Here is a 19,651-nt window from a genome sequence, read left to right on the forward strand (position 1 = left end):
AATTACTTATTAATTGATATGTTTTTGTAAGCAAGTAAATGTTTTATGTAAAATATTGCTAAAATGAATTGATGTATGCCGATATGCGCACACGTGTGTGTCATGTGTGATCAGATAATTCAAAGAAAACAAGCAACAAAATACACATTTTACGTAGTTTCTTCTTGGTTTTAAATATCATTTTACATCAATGAAAAAAAATTCATAGAAATATATTTTTAAAAAAAATATTCAGAGATCGATTTTCGGAGCATGAACATCATTTTTTTTTCCAGATTTTTTAGGTGCGCAAAATATTCGAGTAGAAGCTTTTTTCCAGATTTTCAGCCTCAAAAAGTACCCGGCAAATAACACAGGTGCGCAAATTACATGGGTTTTTACGGTATACAGCAAAATCGTTGGCATTTGGCTACAGGATAATCCTTTCAATTTTAGCAGATGAAGTTTCATCCAGAGATTTTGGCATTATGTAACTGCAGACAATTTACGCATATAGAAACTGAAGTGTTTATAGTTTTATTTGACCAGGTTTACAAGTGTTTCAAAGGCTCCTTTTTAATCTCTGCTTCAAGGTCATAAAATCAACCATCACTACTCACTAGGCAACGACATCCTTAGAAAAAACTTGTGGACAGTTATTCATGTATGGGAATGATCATCACTGACAGAATTAAATGCAAACAGAACAAATATTAAGTTCATTGACTTATGGCCTGATGATTGAAGTGGTTCTAATGTATTAAATTATTTGTATCATTAAATTAGCTCATCTTCTGGGTCCAGAAGAAGATCCCGTTCATCATCCAGTGGCAGCGGCTCCAGTAGCAGTGGTAGCTCACGCAGCAGCTCTTCAAGGTCTGGAAGCTCCAGCTCCAGTCGGTCGTCCTCCAGCGATAGCAGTCCCCGTAGGACAAGAGCCAAACGGAAGGCTTCAGAGTCAGTAATGAAATAATGGTCAAACCTTGTCTAAATGCCACACAGTATTCTGTGTATGAGTGTATTATGCAACAAAACAAATTAGGGCTGCCACAGTTAGAAATAATGCCAGTCAGATTTATAACCATGTGTACTTATTCCAACTGAAACCGGGTAACCATGTTTTTTTGTGCCATGAAATGCAGCCACCAATGGCCCTTTATCTCGAAAAAATAATGTGATAACTTAATTTACTAAATGCATATATTGCAAGCCTCCTGACTGGAATTTTTTTGTAGTCAACACTATACACTCATAATTCTGGACATCCTTTATGGTCGGAACACGGTCGATAACTGCCGGTGAATGGATATGTTTAACAGAATGTCAGTCGATATTGTGTTTCTTTTTGTTTTCTAAATTCAGATAAGGTAGAAATAAAGTGCTGTGATGTATTGAAACATACTGGAACATTCTGGCCTTTTTATACGTTAACAGTTTCAATTTTGAATGACAGCTTTGATTGGATGTGCAGTACTAAATGAAAATAAAGGAAGAAAGGAAGTGCTGTAGAGTATTAAAATGGACCAGATAATTCCAGCATTTAACAATACAAATATTGACATCTGTGTGCAGCCAACTTTTCTATAGTGTAAACTATATCATAAACATCCTTGATCTTCTCGTTGCATTAGACATAGAATACATATGTACTTGTTAATTGTATACCTATTTTGACACCAGAAAGTACTGAATTTTCTATCACCATTATGACGACCTTAATGTTATGTTTCAGTATTAGTCTTGACACATTTATTTTTGAACTTTTTTAGATCCCCTAAAAGGAAAAAGCGGAGTCCCTCTCCCATCAAACCTACCAAAGTACACGTAGGACGATTAACACGCAATGTCACCAAAGACCACATCATGGAGATTTTCAGTGTGTATGGACAGGTTAAACATATAGAAATGCCAATTGATCGCGTCCATGCAAGTTTCTCCAAGGGATTTGCCTACGTGGAATATGATAACACGACAGAGGCGGAGAAAGCCATCAAATACATGAATGGAGGTGAGAACTACTATGAATACTGTATATTATGTTTGGTTCAATATTAGTTGATGAAACAATTTCCAGAAAAGCGAACTTAGGAGAGAAGGCATTTACAATGGATAGTATATGGTGGTGGAGTCCAAATTGATTGGTATCGTGTTCTCAAGAAGAAAAGAATATTACGACTTGACACCCATGTTCACTAAAATATTGTGGTCGGATGTGGGTGACAAAGAATTTGGGTATTTCTCAATTCATAGACATATGATCTCACAAATATTGTATGACTTTACACCCATATTCACAAAAATAATCCCAAGAAGTCCATGGGAGAATTATCCCCTTGCTGTTGGGACCCCGGAGGATCCCTGTATCATGAACAGAGTGAATAATACTTACTGTTTGTCAGTGTTCTCCAATGATGTTTGTACCCCCAAATATCGGTTTAAACATTACTCTATTTCATTCGTCATATATTACAAGTACACACATAATTAGAAATAAGATCTGGCATACAACAAGATTATAAATCTTATATAAAGCCCAAATATTTGGCTCTACCTTAAGTTTTCATTGACTTTGTTTAGTAACTAAGGACCTTAGGAATCTAGAAATGTAGCAAATGAAGCTCCAAAACCTAAAATTTATGGGGAACTCTGTTTATGTACATTAAGAACATAGTGGAAACCTGTATTGCCCATACTTAGTACTTGAACCCTTTCAACACTGTAGACCATAATGGACTCATCCAGATCAATGCATGGTAGAGTCTACTAAATAAATAAAGTTACATAGGGGTGAAAGGGTTAAACAATGTCTAGGTAAGGAGCCAGAAGTCCAATCGTTGTAATTCTTTCCGTGATCATGACTTTTCATTTTCTGATTGCAGTGTGTTGCATAAGACAATTGGTCAATTTCAAAAAGAGTGAGGTTGAAAGTCGTATTACCAAGATCATGCTTGTCAGGCAGGGCTATTTCAGAAAGGGTGAGGTCATGATAAGAGGTCAGATGCCAAATTATCATGATGCTTGTCGAAACTTTACTTATCTTCCTCAGATTTGCTAATGAAACTGCATAGATATGTGAATTACATGGAGGGTAAAAAGGGTATACCTGAGTGGACCTTAGCTCACTTTGTTTCTGTTCGCTCTGCAATAACCCTCGGTAAAATCTGGAAGGGTAAAGTACTGACTGTTCTCATAAATGGCAGTATATATTGAGATAGACACAATAAATGCATCATTGTATGAGTATCTTAAGGAGGCTCCACCCTTTAGCAATTAACCAGAAGAATTCAATGAAAGTTTCACATAATGGTTATGTCACTAAGCAGAAATGATTTTATGAAAATCTAAGCATTCTGATAAACTGGGTATTTTTTTGTAAAAAAAAATACAGAAAAATTGAATACAGAATAGCGGGTGAAGGGCTAAAATCCTGGGTGTAACCTGACGAAATTGGGTCACTTGGCAGGTATGTGTATGGATAAAAGTTTTTACATACAAGCTAAAAGCAAACGGGACACATATATTCATACAAAAAGAGTGAAAAATTTAACCAAATATACACCAAGACTTTATTATTCATTTATTTTACATTTTACAATCATTTTGATCCTGGTAAGAGTTTGTCTACCTTGAAAAAAATTAGAACTTACGACAGAGGGATAAAATTGAAGCAATGACAATCAATTAAATTATGATATTTTATGGAACAAAATTACTCTCAATTATGTACACTTTGGATATCATTCCATAACCCGCTTACGCAGGTATATACCATAGGCAATCGCATGGTATGCCGTTATCACGTGCACGCACATGTACTTGCATTTTAGAGGGATCTTGATATTTTACAAACCACTATTTTCACAGAGTTATTGTAATTAGGTCTGCATTCCATGCGCCTCATATACGACCTTCTTGAAGTCTTCTGATCTTATGTCAGTGTCTAACCGTGAGTTAATTAATGTCTTCGTATCATACGCTTTTTTTCTGAAATACGTGTGGTTACACATTTCCGAGTTAAGTCTCGATATCTGGTGTTGACATATCGTCACGCACATGTACTACTGTTTACCCGGTGTTACTATAATTTACACTACAGTAATGGGAAGTCCTTCAATCTGTCGTTCTCATTGTAGGTCAGGTAGACGGCCAGGAGATATCAGCTGCTGCTGTACTGGCACCACGACCTGTTAGACCGAGGAGATCACCCCCACGCAGACCCCCTCCAAGGTGGAACAGACCATCACCCCCTCGCTACAACAGAGACAGAAGGAGGTAGGTCTGACACAAACTAACACCATTTACAAGAAAAGATTTTTTTTATTTATTTTTTCATGCATCCTATGTATGGTGATGTCTGAGCCCAATGTTTAGAGATGTTCTACTTATACATAACCATCATATTCAGGTCAAAGGTCAAATACCATAAACATCATTTCAGAACCAGTTAATTTGATACAACCATCAAATTCAGGTCAATGGTCAATCATTTCAGAACCAGTTAATTTGAAACTACCATCAGATTCCATTTTCCTGAGCATGCAATGTGATTTGAATGTATAATATATAAGAGACTGTCACATATTGCAGGAAATCATGTTTCAGATAGATCAGGATTTCATTAAAAAAATGATATTTCTAAATTATGTAATTTTGACAAAAAGAATTTAATGAAATATTCAACAGAATTACAGGAGAGACACAAAATGGGGTCCATCGCTTCTTCAGTGTTGGCAAATATAAATTTACCCGGATAATTTGCTATTAACTTACAAATATATCATATATGCAAAAATATCCACACAAAAACAAAAATATTTACATTTATATACTCTTGTCTTAATACTGTTCGATGAAATGTTGACCTTGAATATTTAAATCACAGGTCACCACCACAACGGCGAAGGTCTCCTCCCCGTCGAAGATCAAGGTCACCCGTCCGCAGACGTCGATACAGCAGATCAAGTTCAAGCTCATCACGATGATCATAAAAGATCTAATTTGTGTTAACACTGTGAATCACAAAGACTCGGTGACCTAGGGGAGTAAATGTGATAGATAAAAGTATAAGATTTTCACTGTGTAGCAGATTATGTTAACAAAATCACAAGGATTGAAAGACTGCACGGTGCGAGAAGAATTGAAAAATGTGATGGGTTCACTTTGCAGCAGATTCTGTTTTGATATTTGGAATTCATGGAGACCGAGAGATTTGCTGTGGAAGAATAATCGAAAGTGTAATGGATGAGGTTTCACTATGAATGAGATTAACAGAAGTTTTTTGTGTGCTAGAATGTCGAAACTGCATAGATGCATGTAAGGAAGATTTCTTCAGTTCAGTGAAACTATCGGGTCTAATCCTCTTTCTAAACGAGCAAACTTGTTAAAACAACCGTGTCTCTTGTTCAACAGGAGTTATTTTATTTAAAATTCCATTGTCTTATCTATATATATTGACTCCTTTCAAGATTATTCATTACATTGTGTGTCTGTTATATTCAAATCAATCGAACGTAGTGGTTTTGTGAAACATATGCGGTGTTAACGGAAGTATTATAATGAAGCCAATTTTATTTTATGACTTGAAATTTAACAGCTAAGCAGGGCTAGAAACTAAGGATAGCTCAATGGTCTGAGACTTGTGAAATGTGCAGATGGACTAGTGGTTCCTACCATTGCAACTGCTGGCCCGATTGACTAGTCAAAATTTTATATTACTCATCATATTTAATGATGTTGGGTTAGTGGAATTTTTAAATGGACTAGTGAAAGTAAAATCTACAAGCCCGATTATTAAAACTAATTTCTAGCCTTGCGAAGATAGCAGTGTACAGTAGGGCACTGTGGTCATGGTATATGGTACATTAAATAAAATCTACGTCTTCACAACATTAGCTAGCTTTACACAAAGTAGATTTTTGCACTTGGTACATCTTGAAATGCAAGTACCTCTTACTTAGTAGTTGTGGTTGTCAAAAATATTTTTTGGGGCAATTTTTTTGTACCTTTCAAAAAATCTGAAATCTTTAAAAATATCAACAAAATTTTCAATACTGTGGTATATCATATAGACATATTTGTAGGTGTATTGTGCAGGATGTGTCCACAATTTATATAGGATCAGACCATTCCTACTGTACACTGCTTCCTAATCACATGTCAGCCATTCTTTTACCTTGTAGGACATTTTCTCATGATGCTTTTGAAGTTTTTAAAGTCATTCATTGTATTGTCAGGATGTGTGTTTTTACTGTTTTATTGTGAAGTTCATGAAAGCAGGCAATGTTATTGCATTGGGATGAAAGTGAAACTGGTCGATAATTTGGGAATGTAAGTATTGCTGGTTTAATATAATGTAAATAAATTTATAAAAGTATGAATAATTGTTTCTTTTTCATGCAAGCTGCAAGTTCATCTTTCTGTTTGGTTTGTTTGTGTTTTACATCCTTTTAACAGCTATGGTAATTTAAGGACGTACCAGGTTTTGGTGGTGGAGGAAAGCTGGAGTTTCCAGAGAAAAAGCACCAGCCTACGGCCAGTACGTGGCGACTGCCCCACGTAGGCCTCACACTCGCGACCCAATGGTAGAGGGCTAATGGTAGCAGAATGTCAGATGCCTTAACCACTTGGCCACCGCAGCCCCCCCCCCCCCATCTTTCTGTACGATTTTGAAAAGCAGTACTTATCATTGGTGATTTGGCCCAATTGCTTTAAACAAATTTTCTATGGTAACTATGAGTAGATATCAACCATATTTGGTTCAAAGCATTCTCAGGTGGTTTGGATTCTAAAGAGTACAATGCTTCTCTGGGCTAAAAAGGAAAATTTAATCTTATTGCTGATGACATGAACAAATTTTGGTTTAAAGCAATCCCTGGTGATTGTGAGGCTGACCACTACAGTGGCCTGAGGGGCAGAGGCTAAAAACAGGGTGATTAAGCCATATTGCTGATAACCCTGGACCTATGAAATGGATATTGACCATATTTGGTAGGAAACTTCCTCAGGTTATGGGAATTCAAAACTGTAAAAGTGGAGGCTGTAGCAGTTCTACTCTATTGCTGGGTATGAAGTGGTGAGTACAGGTATCGCACCAGGATTGGCCTCTTGGGGATGTAGTTCTCCTGTCATGGAAATTATTGAGATCCTCACGCTATGACTATATATACAATTGCTGAGTATATGCTACCAGAAATGGTTCCTGGGTCTAGTCCCACCCCACGGGACTTTGATCTCTGGGACACAACATGGAAACAGTTGAGATCCCTACCCTATGATAGAATCACATACATTTATCTTTTTTTCTTTTCAAGTCGAGCAGTTTTTAGGATCAGCTTTAGGGTCTGATCCCACCCATTAGGAGTTAGCCCCTGGATCATAACTTTGAAGCAGTTCCCAACCCAATATTTATATCCACATACACAATTGCTGGACATGAGGAAACATGCAAAATCATGCTATCATAATTGACTTTGTACACTGCAACTTGGTCCCAGCTGGAATTACTCTTTGGGTCCAAATATGGAATCCCCACTCTCAAGAACTTTTTAAATAATTGTTTTGCCTTAAAAGACAAATACATTTGCGACATCAGAAGTTGCCTAATAGTCCATTGGCCCAAAGGGCCATGTGAGCTTACGGCATGGCATCCGGCGTCAAATTTTCCATTTTAACGACTTCTTCTCAATAACCAACAGGCCAAATGTCATATTTGGCTGGTTGGTTGCTGGGATGAAGCCCAACAAAGTTTGCAAAAAGAAATGACCTTGACCCATATTCAAAGTCACAAGGGTCAAATTTGTTAAAACCTTTTAAACGACTTGATTAAATGAAAGGCCCATGCTATTTGGTCGATATGTTCCTTGGATAATGTCTGACAAGTTTGTGAAAAGAAATGACCTTGACCCATATTCAAGGTCACAGGGGTCAAATTTGTTAAAACCTTTCAACGACTTCTGATTAACTGAAAGGCCCTGAAGCATGCTATTTGGCCGATATGTTCCAGCTAGGATCAAGGTCTTGGGTCAAATTTGTTAAAACGACTTCTTTTGATTAACCAAAAGGGCCAGAAGCGTGATACTTGCCAGATAGGTCTCTAGGATGAAGCCTGACAAAGTTTGCGCAAAGAAATGACATTGACCCATATTCAAGGTCATAGGGGTCATATTTGTTAAAACCTTTAAACAACTTCTTCTGATTAACCGAAAGGCCCAGAAGCATGATATTTGGCCGATAGGTTCATGAAATGAAGCCCTACAAGGGTCTAATTTATTAAAATGCTAAAACTACTTCTACTGATCAACCATAAGTTGTGGAATCACTATTAGCTTACCTGCCCGAAAGGGCAAGTGAGCTTATGTCAGGGTGAGTCGTCCGTTCGTCATCCGTGATATTTGGCTGAAAGCTTCACTGGTTGGAGCCCGACAAAGTTTGAGAATGAAAATGACCTTGGCCTACTTTCAAGTTTACAGGGGTCAAATATGTCAACACCTCAAGTGACTTCTCCAGAGGAACTGAAAGGTACAGAATCTTAATATTTGGCTGGTAACTTCTTTAGATTGAGCATGACAAAGTTTGAGAATGACCTTGACCTACTTTCTGGGTCACAGTGGTCAAATATGTCAAGTTTGCGAGTGAAATACTTGTACAGTCTAATATTTGATGAGAATATTTTGCTATGACTGCTTAAATATTCAGGTGAGCAATACAGGCCCTCTAGGCCTCTTCTTATTAGTTTAAGGGAGGGAGTGGGGGGGGGGGCTAGGTTTGCATTCCATCCGTCCAAGAAGAAGCTTGTCCGGGATGCATCTTCTAGACTATTTCACCTGGAGTAACCACATTTTATGTACAAGGACATCTTTGGTGGCAGAGGGCAATAATAAGGTCATTGGGACCTATGACTTGACCTTTGACCTTTACTTTTGAAAATGTTTGTCAAGGGCATATCTTCTATACTATTCAACTGGAGTAACCAGATTTGATGTAGAAGGACATCTTGGGAGTGCATAGTGCAAGAATTAGGTCACAGCGACCATTGACCATTACTTTTGAAAAAGTTTAACATAAGTGTACTGTTTCTTAAATATCGAAATCATTACTGGTGGGGGACTATGGATTGCCTTGTTCCCAGAGGGATGAAGGAAAAAAAACCAGTATCATGTGATGGGACACAAGCTGTAGATAGTTCACCAATACCCCTATACAATGGAGTTACATAGGAATTTTAACTGTTAGAAGACTTCAGACGAGGAAAATCACATCAACAGGTGTCTTCATGATAAAAAAGACAAAGTATACAAGACCCTGTAGTGATGTCACTTAGAATATATCCTTGTGAATGTGGAATCCATAATGGAAAATTAGGATGGTGCATAGAGAAGCTGTTTGGTTTGCAACACCAACCTACAGCTAGAAATCTGTAACTGTAACCCTATGGATCCTTGGTTGGACAACTCTGGCGAAACAATGCAGGAGAGGTGTAAAATCCTCTGCGTTGAAACCGCTACCATCCTTTACTGCATAACCACATTTACAACACCCTCAAAACGTATCTAACTGGGTCAGCTCATCAAGATACCTATAAATACAGTTTTTACCAAGAATATGACAGTAGCTAGAACTACACCTTTGTACGAAACAATCCGGGCAGACAACAGAAAGACTCTAGGAATCTGAGTGGCAATACTTAATGCCATTCGGAAAATGTTTTATCAAGCTTTTAACCTTTTGGTCCGAGTGCTGCCATGTATGTATAATGAAATGCACGCAAGTATATCTGTAGAACAGACTCCTGTTGCAGATTAACAGCATAGAAAAACAAATACCAAAATTAAATGAAATGTCAATTTCAGACGGTTCACTATCAGAATCACTGTTAACACTTATTTCTCAACTTTCAGTTGTTTGATTTATTGTTAAATGAAATTCAAACAATCTTATCTTCATCTTGTTTTTCTGGCCTATTTATAGCTCCAACAGACATATACTTTTTTGGCAGTTAAGTTTTAGCATAAAAGCTATCCAAAACAAGCCCTTCTGGCTACATGCAGGAACTAAGCCAATCATATAAATTAAGTTTGTTGAACTTGAGCTGGGATGTTTCGCCTATCGATAGAGAGTGTATACACACACTGTGTCAAATAAATGTACTACCACATTCTTTAATATCCAGCATAAAGTATTTTTTGAGTCTCTAGATCATGTTCTTGGTATAAAATCTTCATGGCAATTGCATCTTTCTACATATAAGTATTTAAAATTTACCACACTCAAGCAGTCTTGTAAAAATTGCATTTATTGTACATTTATTTCACATTATATATTAAGATTTTATGATACACATGATTGATTTAAAGACAAATCTCCATCATAAGATTTCTCTATGTACAAAAGAGAACTTTATGCACATCAAACATGCAAATAAACTTGCTTCCGTGCTAGTGAAGACAAATCACTGGTTGATTTCACAAGATTAAAAATTCATAAAATGATAACTTTTCAGAGAATGCCTTTCAGATCGTTGTCACCAGTTAGATGCTGAGATATATATATAAAGAACGTAGGCCCTGGGCTAGCCACGGCTGGTGTCTCGTACTGTCACAACGGTTAATATCCAATGAATGTCAACCCGATACGTCCTATATGTATCAAATGCATTGTCCTAACATGAAGAATGTCAACTGAATGAGGCGACATGTCTGGCCGACATATCAAAATGTATAAATAACATGGAAAATAAACATAATGTCTGTCAGATATAATGGGTGTCATAATCTCTTCAGCACTTTCTTTTTCTCTTTTTTCTTTTTGTCAATAAGTTTTTTGTCACCGGCATGCTTTTTCGCCATTGGTCCTTCTATGCTACCCTTCAATGATGATGTTAAACCTGATTCTGTTGAAGCTCTGTAAATAACAAAAGTGATATTAAAAATATGTCCAATGTTTAGCAGAAGATGTGCAAGTCTCAGTTGTTGGGTAATTATGCCTTGGACTAACAATATGTCAAATTTGCAAACCACAACTTTTTAAAGGTCTTTTTACCTGAATAATTGAATTGCAAGACTTAAAACCATCATACATATTTGTTCATTCAATAACACAACATTGTTATAATTTGTTACCGGAGCTATTCCAGAAATGAATCACATAGCTTTGTTTTTGTGAACAAAATCAAATGTCTTCCCTTATAAGCAATAATTGATATACACTTTGCAATTATTTCACCTTTGACCTAGAGGTGAAGGTCATGATAACCTAAATAGAGTGCACGGCCCACCTGTGGCCACCACAAATCTATTCACCTTTAAAGTTTTATTTTCATGTTATTAATAGCCCAGACAAAATTTCGTAAATATTTGCACTTATTGGAAATATGTAGAGGTCAAGGTCACTGACCTACATTCATTGCCGTGCACACCTGTATGTACTTTAGATATCATTTCTCCTCCATCAAGATTTCTTCCAGTTTAAAAGTTACAGACAAAACAAGATTTTACTAGAAGAGCCTATGCTAATATGAAGTCTCCCTTTTATTTGTAAGAGGTCAAGGTCACTGACCTACATCCAGTGCAGTGCACCTTCTGTACGAGAGTCAGATTAATGAATTAATGAAGTCCAAACAAGATTTTACTAGAAGAGCCTAAGCTAATACAATGCCTGCCTTTTAAGGGTAAAATTACCAAATATCTCTTGTTTATTCAAGATATCTTTCCAGATAATGAGATAAACTGAATCATGAAATAATATTTTAAGTGTTATAGGTTTTTTTTAAATATACGCAAGTGTTCTTTCAAAACTTGTTTTCAGATGAGTATTTTTTGGGGGGTTAATTTGGAATGGTGACTTTTTGTCTGATTTTGGATACCCGGTACTTACTTTGGAGGTTTTGCATGTATGTCTGTATATAATTTCGCTCTCATTGAATAATCTTCATACTGCTCCAATAAAAGTTTCCCCGCCTCCTCATTCAAAGCAGATTCTGGATTAGGGACTATCAAAAGGCATTTAACGGTCTGAAAATGAAACAAAAACTATATAACAAACAGATGTCTGGCGTGACATTCAATCACCGTTATAAATCAAAATGTTTCATAAATTTGTAACTGCACAACCACTACACAGCTTTGATAAATCATTTCCAAAAAGAAAATCAAGCCTTGCGAGACTTGCATGAAGAAATACTAAAGATGTATTAAATTTAAAAAAAATAAAAATCTACAGTTCTCATTGTAATAATTGTGAATAGATCGGGATTCGAACCCTTGACTTCAGATTGTTGAACTATTGCTTTAATTGGCTCTGAGCTGCCTGATCATCAGTAGTGTGTTGGCACCACTGTATTAGTTATATCCGAAGCGAAATCAAGGGCAGGTTACGTTACATAGGAAAATCCAGTGCAGTGGGACAGGGAATCTTTAATGGCAGAAACAAATTTATTAAAATTACCTATTATTACTCAGACCTGTATTTTAAAACTTACACATTGAATTTACTATGTGGAAGTCTACTGTTTGGAAAAGTAACACACTGATGGTAGATATGACTTGTTTTGTAAAAAATGTCCTTATGGTACAAAATGGGCACCTAAACGCTGAATACAGTTCCAACATGCACCTTAATATTACACCCAATTGCAATTTCTCAAGTCCCATTACTAAGAGATATAGTGTGTTTTTAAACTAGAAAATGTCTGTAAGACATGAATGCCCCTGAAACACAACAATATCTGAGGTAAACTTATACTTGACATTTGTATAAAGCTTGAAGAAAATCCATGAAAGAATGAAGTTGCTAAGCAGTATCTACATTGAAGCGGGACGGAACTTGGCAGACATGGGGAACACTATATCCCCCCCCCCCCCCCCCATTTTATGGCGGGAGCATAAAACGTTGGCAATGCAAGCTACCACAGGGAAAGCATGAGTCAAGGGCTCAAATATTGGAGTCCCAAAAATGAATGATAACAGGCTTATCAGTCTCAACTGAGATATAACTTACAGTACTATGGGCATAGGCTAACCATTAAGCAACTCAGTCAGGATGCATATAAGGGTCACTGGATGGTTATTTATGAAATAAGCTTTGCTCTGGTTAGAACTGCATTACATAATGTAGATATTACTAATAATTTTGACTGAAAAACACTTATTATAACCCAAACTACTATGTCCACATTTTGGACAGTGGTGGAAATTTCTATCAGACCAATGGGATTGTTGGATCAGCTTAACTTAATTATGACGAGATAACATCATGTTAATGATTGTAAAGCTGTTGTACTGACAAAATACAATTGAAAGGCCACAAGTACAGGTTTCTATAGACAATTGCTCTGCTAAATGTTGTCTATTTTTTTGGCTATAGATCAGAATAAGAAACAATTTTTGTCTTGATTGCAACATATAGGTATCAACCTCTGAAACTTCCTATGAGGGAGAACTCCTTCATTCCGAATTTCAATGAGGGAGAAAGTGTGTGAAACAAGACTGAAACTAATTTGCTCAATTATCTTTCCCATTTTTTCTGTCAAAATAACTCCAAAAAGCATTCCTTTGATTCAGAAACACCTGTTATGATCATTACACACACTCTGCAGTAACAAGGAGACCATTTTACCACAAGATGTAGATTTTGATTGAGGGACTCAGGGAGTTTGGTGGGAGAGTTGACAGCTATTTTGTAACGGTTATTCAAACTCATAAGACACTTTTGTTTTATTTATAGAAACCTTGGCAATCTTGCTTTGTCTCTATAAAACTATTGAATGACCTTATCTGTACCATCACACCACTGTTAAGATTCTAATAATCTAAACAGCGCTGATGATTCTCATTATTTTTAACAGAGGACATCTCAATCAACTTACAAGGAGTATATGTTTGATTCCCAGCTCTGGTTTCCAATCTTTTTTAAGCGTATTTACACAAATCTCTCCATTGCTGGCAACATTTGGATGAAATATCCGCGTAACAAAGAAACCTTTTGGTGGTTCTGAAGGAAAGTTTTTTCCAAGCACAAGCTTCATTCTAAAAAGTCCACCGGCATATGGAGTTCCAGCTGTAACAGAGAATGAACATATCTATAGTTACCAAAATTCTTCAGAGAATTTATTTGCTATAAAAAATGAAATGCAGGCAAGATATTCCCTGCAAACAAAGCCATGTCAGTGTACCTTCATATGTAAGATATTATTAGTGTTGGGAATCTTAGGTCCAGGGATCATGAGACAATCTTAGACTTCAGCTTTTGCTTAGCAAATAACGTACGACGTCACTTTTCATGTTATTTGAAATTGGTTGAGTCAAAACTTATGACTATTTTAGACTTAAGTTCCATGATCTCGGGGCCTGGTCATTGCATGATTGAACAATGATCAGTTATAATTGGCTAGACTATTTCAATTGATTTTGTGGATTAAAATAATCGGTTAGCAAATAAACCGAGCTATGTCATTTTTGTGTTAATTTTCTCTCTCTCAAGATTTGACAAGGTTTTAGTTACAAATTGATTGATGGGTATGTGTTCTTTTTCTAAACACAAATATCCTGACAGCTGTCTTACAACAATAGGCAAAGACACTGGTTTGCTTTTTCCAAATGAACATCTACCAGTTGGTAGATATTCTTTTAATGAAGGATGTGAGATTTATAACTGATAAATTTGATTCTGTTGTAAACTATAAATTTTAAAGCATCATCAACAATGAATATTGTGAATAGATATATATATAGACAGTGATTATGGTATTATTGTTTTGATCATCACTGGAATCAGTGACAGAACAGTGTAGTAACAGATGACAGTATGATCAATGTTGTTCAATATAAACACCACTGATAGTAACAATATAATTATTGTTTTCACATCTGTGATATAAAACAACTATATAAATATTATATCTAATGCATATGAACCATTCCTCATTGCTGTAATAGTTCTAGCTAGATATTTACTTGATCTATGTATACAACACAGGGGATTTCATCTTTTGTAATTTGGAAATAGACAGCAGTAATATATAAACATACAGGAAGGCTTATTCATTATTTTTTTTGAACCGCCCATCAACATCTATAGTAATTTCAGACCAAACCAATCTGCCAAAGAGGGTAACTATGACTGAGAGTACAACATAAAATCAGATAATGAACTTACATTATGAACATACAGGTATGTGTCAGATGAATACTAAATCACATAGATAACTGATAAGTCACACATATTCCATCATTTGCATTTTCATTTGAGGATAAGGAAGTTTTCATTAGTTCAATTATAAATATACCTGGTCCTTCAATCTGTGCCCGGATGTCTGTAATGTCTTCATCACTTGTAAATACTTTTATGCCTTCGGGTGGATCGCTACATAGTTCTCCAAGCTCTCGGGCTACCTGACGGATGACTTGAGGTGATAAATTCTCCACGTTTGAACACTGTGTTAAAAGAGTATGCATGTAGGCCTATGTTAATTGTACATGTACATATATAACATGGACAAATTAAATTCCTACTCAAGTAATGAATTAAATTACTGTAGGAACTTATAAAATCATATTAATTTTTTGATGTATGTCGATGCACATAATATACTAGCACCCCTCCCCCATTTTTGAGCTGTCAAAATATGTTGAAAGTGAAAGCCAAGGATTCTAATATTTTATATTGTTTAAAAGTAAATACGATTCAATGCACAATGTGTCTGGTTTACACTACTTAGAATGTTTTAATTGACCAGTGGCCGTTTTGTACTGTTTCTTGATACACTGCAGACTAAATGATCGGATTGCCTTATATACATCTTCGTCTTTCGTTATTACCATACAGTACCATGATGACGAGGCAACATGATGGAACGTGATCATCAAATGTGTATCTCCCCATTTCGTTGTTATTGGTAGAAATTCGAGTCATATTTGATTACAACCGGCCTGCGTGTTGAGTAAACGTATGATATTCGCAATTTAAAACGCAAAAGCGTTCAGGAAATTATATATAACACTACAGGAATCGACATGACAGATTGTTTTTGTCGTGTATTGAAAATTATTCGAAACCATCATTGTTTTATGATCGATATGAATGAAAATATGAAAACAGAAATATTAAACTTCAATAGCTCTCATATTAAAATCCATCCATACTTACACTTGACATATCTTTGCTTGGTTTGGCTCAAAATAGTTATAAATATCACAGTTAAATTTGTGCGTGAGCCAAAGCTCGGTTAGAAATGTTTTGAGTGACCCCAATAATTTCGAATTTACAAATATTGGGATCTCGTCGCGCGAGACTTAGAGGGATTATCTACTGATGTATTTTAACTTTAGTAATCAATGTTATATCAAATAAAAGTGATCTTTAGTTCAAATTAAACAAAAATTACATAAATAAACAGAAAAAACAAAATATCGTAATTCCGAGAACGAATTCGAGTTAATGCTTGAAAACAAAAACGTCCGAGAATGTCCGTTCGGTTACGATTTATGTTCGGACAGTCTCAAGAATTTACCTTATTATAATGTAAATTATTATAAACAAAATCTGCATTGATTTGCTAGCAGAATGGCGGAAATTAACAACCATTCCACTCAAGAAGAGCAGGTTAATGCAGCCATTTGCCTACACATTTAGTTATAATTGCGTTTTTGTATTCATTTTCTCGTTTGGTGTAATCAAATGCACGATCAATCTCATTGCAATGTTAACTAACATCGCAGATATGTTTTGGTACCAACTTTCCAAGGCTCGAACCATTTATAACCTATCCTGTCAAAATGTAACTCAAGAATTTCGTGTATACAGTAGGGGCTGCTTTTCAGGCAGACATCTAAACACTGGCAATTATGCAAATGTTACGTCATATTTCAAAATAATCAGATCAAATTCTGTACAAGTTGAAAAGTTATACAGAGAAAGAAGGCTTTGCAATTCTACAATGGATGGTTCTGGAAAGTAGATAAAGATATTATTTGTGATATGTACTTTCACTTTATTGTTGTATAAATGTAATTGTATCTATTTACATGGATCTTGCTAGATATAGTCTATTTTAGACGTTCCCTCTCAAAACCACCTTGATTTTCTTCATTAAAGATTATTTTTGGTTTCGCTGTTTCCTGATCAATGTTCTTTTAAAATTATTACATCTAATGTTTGATGTAGTAAGTGATCCTTGGAGTTCACCTTTTTCATCTTTTCAAAAAGTCATTAAATATGTTATCAAAAAAAAATGCTACAGTTAACTGAGTTCCCATCTGATCAAGACACTATCCCAGTGAATATTTTAAAGCTCATGAACATTAACCGTTAAGTTCAACTAGTGTGAAATGGGCCAGAATTCTATGGAGACCTTAACTCATTCACCTCTGAAGACATATTTGAACTCTTCCAATTCAAAGGTTGAAATAGTTCATTATGAAATTTCAGGGGTGAATGAGTTAAGGTGCTTCAACAACAGGGATTCTGGGAATGGGAGTTTTGGTCTATAGGGTAGCTAATTATAGATACATATTTAATCCAACCATACATAGTTTGATAAAATTGTTTTGGTCTATTGGGTAGCTAATTAGATAATTATATACATATATAATCCAACCATAGTTTGATAAAATTGTTCATGTGTAATCATGAGTCTTTCAAATTCAGATCACTTTATGAATAAATGAAAAATGACAATATTAAACACTGATCACAATCAGTTATGTATTTTCATTTCACATATTCTCAAAATAAGTCTTACTCTTTGAAATAAAATATAATAATAATACCTTTCACTGGTCTGCTTAAGCTATAATGTACTATGAGTTTCTGTTTATTTTAATGCTGTACCCGAATGGGAGATAACTCATATAATATAGGCTCCCATTTTTTTGGCTAAGCCGCCAAAGCTGCATTATATGTGTAGCACATATAGACCTTTGCCAAATTATGAGAGCTTCAAAATGTATTCACCATTAACGATTTTGAAAGCACACTGGAAATAACTGACATTGATCAAGTCCCATACATGTATATATATATACCTGGTAATTGCTGTTAAAATTATACTTTAATGTTTTCCTTTAACTTTTGCAGCACCACAATGAACTGAATGAGGTGAAGAGAAGTCTGGAAGGTTGGAGAGAAGTCCTTCTTCCACTAAATGGTCTCTTGAATTGGGAAAAAACCTATCATCCAGCCATAATTATTGGATTAAACACATTTATATTCATGTAAGCATCCTTTAACTTTTTATACGCCCATCAAATTTGACGGAAGTATTATGGTATGGGGTTGTTCGTCTGTCCGTAAACTTTGGTTGTCCGGCAAGTTCCTTCTACATTTTTCGACCGATCTCTTTGAAACTTGGTACACATTATAATCATGATATGAAGTTGTGTCTCCCTTAAAAAAACAAAAAAAAACCAATTTTTCCAAAAGTTATTCCCCTTTGTTCATTTCAGTATTTGATTTTTTGTCTGGAGATCTCCTCCTACATTTTTTGACGGATTTCTTTGAGACTTAGTACTTAGGCTAGATAATCATTATATGTTGTTGTGATTCCTTGAAAAGAGTTTTGATTCAACAATTTTTGCAAAAGTTATTGTCCTTTGTTTATTTCAGTATTTGATTTTTTGTCCGAATCATTATAAGTTGTTGTGTTTCCTTGAAAAGAATTTTGATTCAACAATTTTTGCAAAAGTTATTGTCCTTTGTTTATTTCAGTATTTGATTTTTTGTCCGGCAATCTCCTCCTACATTTTTTATAGCATGTCAGCTAACCACTCTTAGAATGATGCAGATCTTATTTCATTGTAAGAAAGTATATAACACTATATGGCATTCAACGGGCGTATATTGTTCCGCTCCGCGGTACTTTTGTTTTGCTGTTCTAGAATTAGAATTTTCTAGACATACATTTTAGCAGTAGTTATGTTTTAGCATTTTTTCGCTTTTGAAATATTGTGCTACATTATGATTGCACTTAGTGCAGTGTCTGTGAATTGTTTTCTATTTTGCATTTATTGAGAATGCACCAAATTTATCAATGTTAATGTTAAATTAATTTTTTGGAAAGAATTCCAGTGACATTGGAAATACAACCATCATATTTCATATTGTTTAAATTGTGAATTTCAGATATGGTCAAAAATCTTTAGATCCATCAAAAAATATTTTGTGTTGCCAGTAACCTTACCTACCCTTATTTTCTGTGCATACTCTAAACTTCTTAAGTCAATATTTCCAAAGAAGTACTGTCAAGAGTACTCTCCTATATAAACCATTAAAACTATTTTTATTTCATAATCACTACCGATCCTGAATTTTTCAAACATTTAACAGGAAATACATTTTTAGCTCACCTGCCCGAAGGGCAAGTGAGCTTATGTTATGGTGCGGCATCCGTCGTCCGTCCATCCGTCCGTCCGGCGTCCGTCTGTCCGGCGTCAACTTTTTGCTTTAAACAACTTCTTCTCAATAACCAAAAGGCCTAGGAAGATGATATTTGGCCAGTAGCATGCTGGGATCAAGGGCTACCAAGTTTGTTCAAATAAATGACCTTGACCCACTTTCAAGGTCACAGGGGTCAAATATGTTAAAATCTTCAAACAACTTCTTCTCAATAACCAAAAGGCCCAGGGTACTGATATTGGGCCTGTAGCATGCTGGGATGAAGGGCTACCAAGTTTGTTCAAAT

The 19,651-nt window shown here is 35.5% G+C and overlaps 3 protein-coding genes across 3 annotated transcripts in view; 2 read left to right on the forward strand and 1 right to left on the reverse strand.

Annotated features, from left to right (window-relative positions):
* Positions 1–6,356, forward strand: part of LOC110455681 (RNA-binding protein with serine-rich domain 1-B-like) — a 9,648-nt gene extending 3,292 nt beyond the window's left edge. The window contains exons 3-6 of the mRNA XM_021505958.1: positions 766–936; positions 1,749–1,987; positions 4,113–4,251; positions 4,862–6,356. Coding sequence (XP_021361633.1) covers positions 766–936; positions 1,749–1,987; positions 4,113–4,251; positions 4,862–4,961 — 649 coding nt within the window. The 3' untranslated portion in view covers positions 4,962–6,356. The remainder of the gene's footprint in view (positions 1–765; positions 937–1,748; positions 1,988–4,112; positions 4,252–4,861) is intronic.
* Positions 6,357–10,254: 3,898 nt separating this feature from the next.
* LOC110455702 (ubiquitin-conjugating enzyme E2 S-like) lies at positions 10,255–16,251 on the reverse strand. Its single transcript, XM_021505994.1, has 5 exons — positions 16,120–16,251; positions 15,260–15,407; positions 13,841–14,031; positions 11,851–11,987; positions 10,255–10,878 (listed from the first exon to the last, which is right to left on the reverse strand). Exons 1-5 carry the CDS (start codon positions 16,126–16,128, stop codon positions 10,743–10,745), a joined length of 621 nt encoding a protein of 206 aa, XP_021361669.1. The 5' UTR covers positions 16,129–16,251; the 3' UTR covers positions 10,255–10,742.
* Positions 16,252–16,478: 227 nt separating this feature from the next.
* Positions 16,479–19,651, forward strand: part of LOC110455685 (ADP-ribosylation factor-like protein 6-interacting protein 1) — a 7,315-nt gene continuing 4,142 nt past the window's right edge. Inside the window, exons 1-2 of the mRNA XM_021505961.1 lie at positions 16,479–16,575; positions 18,049–18,185. Of these exons, the coding sequence (XP_021361636.1) occupies positions 16,537–16,575; positions 18,049–18,185 (176 nt within the window). The 5' untranslated portion in view covers positions 16,479–16,536. The remainder of the gene's footprint in view (positions 16,576–18,048; positions 18,186–19,651) is intronic.

Source organism: Mizuhopecten yessoensis, unplaced genomic scaffold (genome assembly GCF_002113885.1).
Source record: "Mizuhopecten yessoensis strain PY_sf001 unplaced genomic scaffold, ASM211388v2 scaffold8361, whole genome shotgun sequence".
Classification (NCBI taxonomy): Eukaryota; Metazoa; Mollusca; class Bivalvia; order Pectinida; family Pectinidae; genus Mizuhopecten; species Mizuhopecten yessoensis.